General features: G+C 45.9%; 1 protein-coding gene across 1 annotated transcript in view; it reads right to left on the reverse strand.

Moving 5' to 3' along the window:
• Nucleotides 1–5341, reverse strand: part of IGSF11 (immunoglobulin superfamily member 11) — a 140946-nt gene extending 135605 nt beyond the window's left edge. Inside the window, exon 1 of the mRNA XM_068979980.1 lies at nucleotides 5280–5341. Coding sequence (XP_068836081.1) covers nucleotides 5280–5331 — 52 coding nt within the window. The 5' untranslated portion in view covers nucleotides 5332–5341. The remainder of the gene's footprint in view (nucleotides 1–5279) is intronic.
• Between the last annotated feature and the right edge of the window lie 659 nt (nucleotides 5342–6000).

Consider the following 6000-nt stretch of genomic DNA (forward strand, 5'->3'; position numbering starts at 1 on the left):
TACTGGAGTGGGGTGCCATTGCCTTCTCCAATATAGCATTCTTCATAGGACCTAATAATGAAAACAATGAACCGATATCAGACCAATGACTGAGTCTATGATTTATGAAATTAGATTTTTCTTTCTTTGACTTTACATTTCTGCAATTTTAAAACCGTCACAGATGCAAACTACTACTACAGTCCTTGTTACATGGTAGGAAAGCAGGCACAGAGGAAATCAATTACCCAAACTGGAATGGGAAGAAATCCTTCCAGTTCAGTAAGATCAGCTTAACTAATAAGTAAACTAATTAACTTTCCACTTTTAAGACCAAAATCAGCTCAAATCGGACGGCATGTTGAATACCACCCAAGAACTGACAACCTCTCTTAAACTAGCTTCTCTCCAAGTACAATCAAGGGAGGATTTCAGAGCCTCCAGCTGTTCTGAAGCTGCTCTCAAAACACAGGGTTAGATGCGTAAGTGCCAGGGAGTCCTCATCGAACAAGGGAGGAGGAAATTGAGGGGCCCATGTTCACCTGAGGTCATCAGACTACCAGAAAAGTCAGTAATCCTTCCTCAAACTGCCCAAAATATAAACTGATGTCACAGGTGTAGATCACAGACTCAGAGTCCCTCTTCTAAATAAACCAGTTACAGATGAGAATTTTAGGGGAGCGCCACCATTTTCCCAAATTTCACTTCCAGAATGGTGTTCTGCATAACTCAGACCAACTAAAGAATCTTGCGCACCAGCACACTACCTTGTTTGACACTAAATCACATGGCTTAAGTATGAAGATTCAAATGAGACTTTTCATTATAAATGCTTCCACTGTCAAAGTGTGAAAACACATTTGAAAATGTGCCACATACTGTTGCTGGGGGAAAAGTCTTTACCCATTGCATCATTCTCTTGGGTCTGACAACAGTTCTAAGCATAACATTTTTGAAGCGCTTGCTGACTTAATATGTAAACTGCTTCCTGAGTAGTCTGTGTTGAATATTGAACTTAATTTCTCTAAAATTTTCACCCAGTGGCTGTCACCTTTTATGTAGGGCAAACTACAAATTTTTACTAAAAAGTGAATCCTTCCAAAAAGTTCCATAATTAAAGTTAAAGCTAGGCAGTGGAAGTTCACAGTAAATGTTTCATAATGCTAACACTCAGGCTCATAATTCTTCTCATTTTCATTTCATATTGTCTTTCACGTATTTTCTCCAGATTCTGGAAAGTTACCTGCTGTTTTAAGGAACCACAAGTAATACAAGAAACACTTTAGATATACCTAACCCACTGGTACTCCTTTCCTAATTTGCAATCAGTCTGTTGTTCCATGTCCAGTTCTAACTGTTGCTACTTGACCTGCATACAGATTTCTCAGGAGGCAGGTAAGTGGTCTGGTTCCAAATCGGGAAAGGAGTACATCAAGGCTGTATATTGTCACCCTGCTTATTTAACTTATATGCAGAGTACCTCATGCGAAATGCTGGACTGGATGAAGCACAAGCTGGAATCCAGACTGCCGGAAGAAGTATCAATAACCTCATATATGCAGATGACACCACACTTACAGCAGAAAGCGAAGAACTAAAAAGCCTCTTGATGAAAGTGAAAGAGGAGAGTGAAAAAGTTGGCTTAAAACTCAACATTCTGAAAACTAAGATCATGGCATCTGGTCCCATCAGTTCAGTTCAGTTGCTCAGTCATGTCCGACTCTTTGCAATCCCATGGACCACAGCACGCCAAGCCTCCCTGTCCATCACCAACTCCCAGAGTTTACCCAAACTCATGTCCATTGAGTTGGTGATGCCATCCAACCATCTCATCCTCTGTCACCCCTTCTCCTTCTGCCCTCAGTCTTTCCCAGCATCAGGATCTTTTCAAATGAGTCAGCTCTTCACATCAGGTGGCCAAAGTATTGGAGTTTCAGCTTCAACATCAGTCCCTCCAGTGAACACCCAGGACTAATCTGCTTTAGGATGGACTGGTTGGATCTCCTTGTAGTCCAAGGGACTCTCAAGAGTCTTCTCCAACATCACAGTTCAAAAGCATCAATTCTTTGGTGCTCAGCTTTCTTTACAGTCCAACTCTCACATCCACACATGACTACTGGAAAAACCATAGCCTTGCCGGTCCCATCACTTCACGGCAAATAGATGGGGAAATAGTGGAAACAGTGACTGACTTTATTTTGGGGGGCTCCTAAATCACTGCAGATGGTGACTGCAGCCAGGAAATTAAAAGACACTTGCTCCTTGGAAGAAAAGTTATGACCAACCTAGACAGCATATTAAAAAGCAGAGACTTCACCAACAAAGGTCCATATAGTCAAAGCTATGGTTTTTCCAGTAGTCATGTATGGATGTGAGAGTTGGACTATAAAGAAAGCTGAGTCCAGAAGAATTGATGCTTTTGAACTGTGGTGTTGGAGAAGACTCTTGAGAGTCCCTTGGACTGCAAGGAGATCCAACCAGACCATCCTAAAGGAGATCACTCCTAAATATTCATTTGAAGGACTGATGCTGAAGCTGAAACTCCAATACTTTGGCCACCTGATGCAAAGAGCTGACTCATTTGAAAAGACCCTGATGCTGGGAAAGATTGAAGGCGGGAGGAGAAGGGGACAACAGAGGATGAGATGGTTGGAGGGCATCCGGGAGTTGGTGATAGACAGGGAGGCCTGGCATGCAGCCCATGGGGTCGCAAAGAGTAAGATACGACTAAGTGACTGAACTGAACTGAACCCACTGGTAGAACATAACAGAAGTCAACTTTTCAATTAAAATTGCCTTTGAAGTTACTCCACAGAGAACGAAATAAAAATAAAAACAAATTTCTTGACAATCACTTTCTTTCAAAAATGTAAAAGACCATTTCTACCTTTGGTGCATTCTCCCACTGTAGTGGCCACTGCCATCATGGTTATTTATCTGGCATCCATTTCCCTTTTGCCCCCTCTGTGATGGAACCAACTTTGTTGCACCTGAAATCCACCTTTCCCCCTCCTTCCACAATGTAAATTCTAGGAATGGGCCCTAGTCCATCCATGCCAACACTGCCATTGTCTGGTTCAAGAATTTAATATGCAGTCAGGACATGGTACTCTCCTGGAGACTGTTATGCTGGGCACTCAACAGCTATTCATCCTCATCCCCTCCTCTTCGTAAGCAAACAGTATCAGTGGCTTGTCCATCGCCCACTGAATAAACCTAAACACAATATTCAACATTCTCTATCATCCTTTTATTACCTTTTTAGCCCTTCCTGCTTTGCATACATATCTCCTGCTCCAGCAGCTATAAGCCTGGCCTTTCCAGAATACGCCCCTGCATTTTCCACTTCGTATCCTACAGCCAGGCTGTTCCTTTGGCTTAGAAAACCAAACACTCCCATCTCAGCCAATTCAAACTCTACTCAAAGTCCAGATCAAAAGACTTTTCCATGAAGTCTCCCTTGATATCACCACCACCAACAACAAATGGCACTCATATATATATATTCCTTGTATCATAACTCACTTGTGCATGCTTGCAGCTTGTCTGAAAACTGAAAACTCCTTAAAGGAGGTGGACAACGTATTTTTTACAGAAGGTGGACAAACTCGTGCATCTTTGTCTCCCACCACCATCCTGCCCCACCCAAGTGCCCAGAGTGGAGGCTCAGGAAACACCCGTTGAACAAATGAACACAGTTTTTTGAGGGTGACAAGTGCCTCTACAAAACAGATTATCACAAAGGCTGAAATGTCCTTGTAAGTCTATAAAAACATCCCAGTATGTTTAGGAATAGTTCTGCTAAAGGAAAAGAAACACATCAGATGACCTTGTAAGGCTGATTCTGCAAATTTCACCAACTCTTTTAAAAAGTACTGCCTAATAATTCAAAACCCTACCATACACAAACACTATTTGCAAGAAGAGGGTGGCATTTATTGTAACAGATGAAGGCTAACAACGTATTTTTTACCAAAAAAGTCAGCTGTTCTTACAGTAATATTTAAAACAGTTTCAGTTGTGTCCAAGGGATTATTTAAAAGTTCACTTACTCTATCTTATTTCACACTTAAAGAAAGTAGGACAGAGAAAAATACTGGCCCTCTCAAAATAGTGACCAGACAAAGTTAATTGGGAAGCACATGTTTATATAAAGCACATACAAATGTCACTTTGTACATCATCACCAAATATATACCTACTGAAGTCCTGAAAAGTTATCTGTAATTTTGAACATTTCCTTCTCTCGCTCTGATGGAAAAGATATGCAAGTTTTGTATTTCTTCCTTCCCTTAAACTGAATGTGTACAAATTTAAGTCGGCTAAAATTAAGTTACTTCAAGATCTATGGGTACATTAACAGTTCAAATACGGTTATAAAATTATGGGAAACATACCAGTATCCTCAAAAAGAAACAGTATTAACCACGGAACTCCATAAACCAGTTATCCTGCTTTTTAAATAAAAGCCTTCAGAATAAATCTCAGTAAATCTCAACAATGTATTAAATGGAACAGAAAACTTGATTCCACAGGACAGGAAACTCACACACACACACCAAGTCACTTGTATAAAATGAAAACAGGGTCTCAACACGACAGCTAGTCATAGAATGTAAAATTTAAGAAGATTAAGTAGAAATCAAAATTTAAATGGATATTTTTAGAAAACAGTTAACAAGAAAATTTAACACGTTTATTTCTTTTGTTCTAATATGGCTATGTCCTATGTATTTTTGTAAGTCGACTTAAATTCCTTGGGGAAGAAGCTCGACCATTAAAAAATAAATTGTTTTCAAATCTAGTGTACCTACTGCAGAGGTTTTTTTATGTGTTTTTTAATAAAGATCACATTTTCAGTCATAACCTGCACATGCTCTTTAAAGATTTGGTGAAAACTGCATCTTAAAGTGTTCCAAATTATTTTAAAAACATTTCCAGCGTTCTGCAGCCGCCTGGTAACGGAAACGATTCTAAACCCGGTTTCTCCCTGGACCCAGAAAGTAAGGGAGTTCGTTCTCTACAGGGGGCAAAGAGCGCGGTCACGGTCGGAGTCCAGTTCAGGACCAGCGGTAAGCGGGCGGGGGGCGCAGTCACCTCTCGGATCGTAACACCTGAGCCGGAGCCGTGCGGGGAGCTGGCAGAGGGTTCCGCGTGGGAGCGCGAGCCTCGCCGACAGTCACGAATATGGCCCCCGAGAAAGTTGGGTTCCCAGGACCAGCCCCGGCGAGACAGCCTTCCCCGGCCCGCCGGCCCCGCCTGGCGCCCCCGGGAGGGGAGAGGACGGGAGGGCCACTCACCGTGCAGAGAAAAGAGCAGCAAAGGCGCCAGAGGGGAGCCCCGACAAGTCATCCCGGGGCCGCGGGGAGCGCGCCCGCCGCCCGCCTGGCTCCTCGTCGCAGCAGCCGAGGCGCGGGCCGGGCTCTCGGCGCTCCTGGGGCAGCCGGAACCTCCCGGACTATCCTCCTGGCCGCAGTCCGCCCGGCGGGGCTGGGACGATGGGACCTGCAGACGAACCAAGCGCGGCTCCCGCGCCGCCCGGCTCCGCAGAGGCTGAGTTGCGCGCAGGTGCGTCCCGGGCTCGCCGGCCTCGCCCCGCGGCGCCACGGCCACCTCGCACTGCCCCAGGACCCGCCGGCCCCTCGCGCCGCCTGGGGACAGCCACTCCCCCCAGCTCTCGCCCGGCTACTCGGGCGGCAGCCCGGCTGCGGCTCGGCTCAGCGCCGCCCACTCGCCCCTCTCGGTCTCCCGGGCAACCGCGGCTCCGGCGCGACGCCTGGCGGCCCACCAGCGGAGCGGGCACGGCGCGCAGCTGGCGCGGCTCTGGCCACCTGTGAGCCGAAACGCCCGCTCCCCGCACGCCTCCGCGAGCTCCGGGGACCGAAGGCGGGCGTCCTCCTCGCAGGCAGCCAGGCCCCCTCTCCTGCCCGGATCCACTCCCCGGACCCGTGGTGAAAGTCCTGAACCCCAGAGAGCGCCACGAGGCACTTCACCACAGCCTGCGTCCCAACCTCCAAGATT

Source organism: Capricornis sumatraensis, chromosome 1 (assembly GCF_032405125.1).
Source record: "Capricornis sumatraensis isolate serow.1 chromosome 1, serow.2, whole genome shotgun sequence".
NCBI classification, from domain to species: Eukaryota; Metazoa; Chordata; class Mammalia; order Artiodactyla; family Bovidae; genus Capricornis; species Capricornis sumatraensis.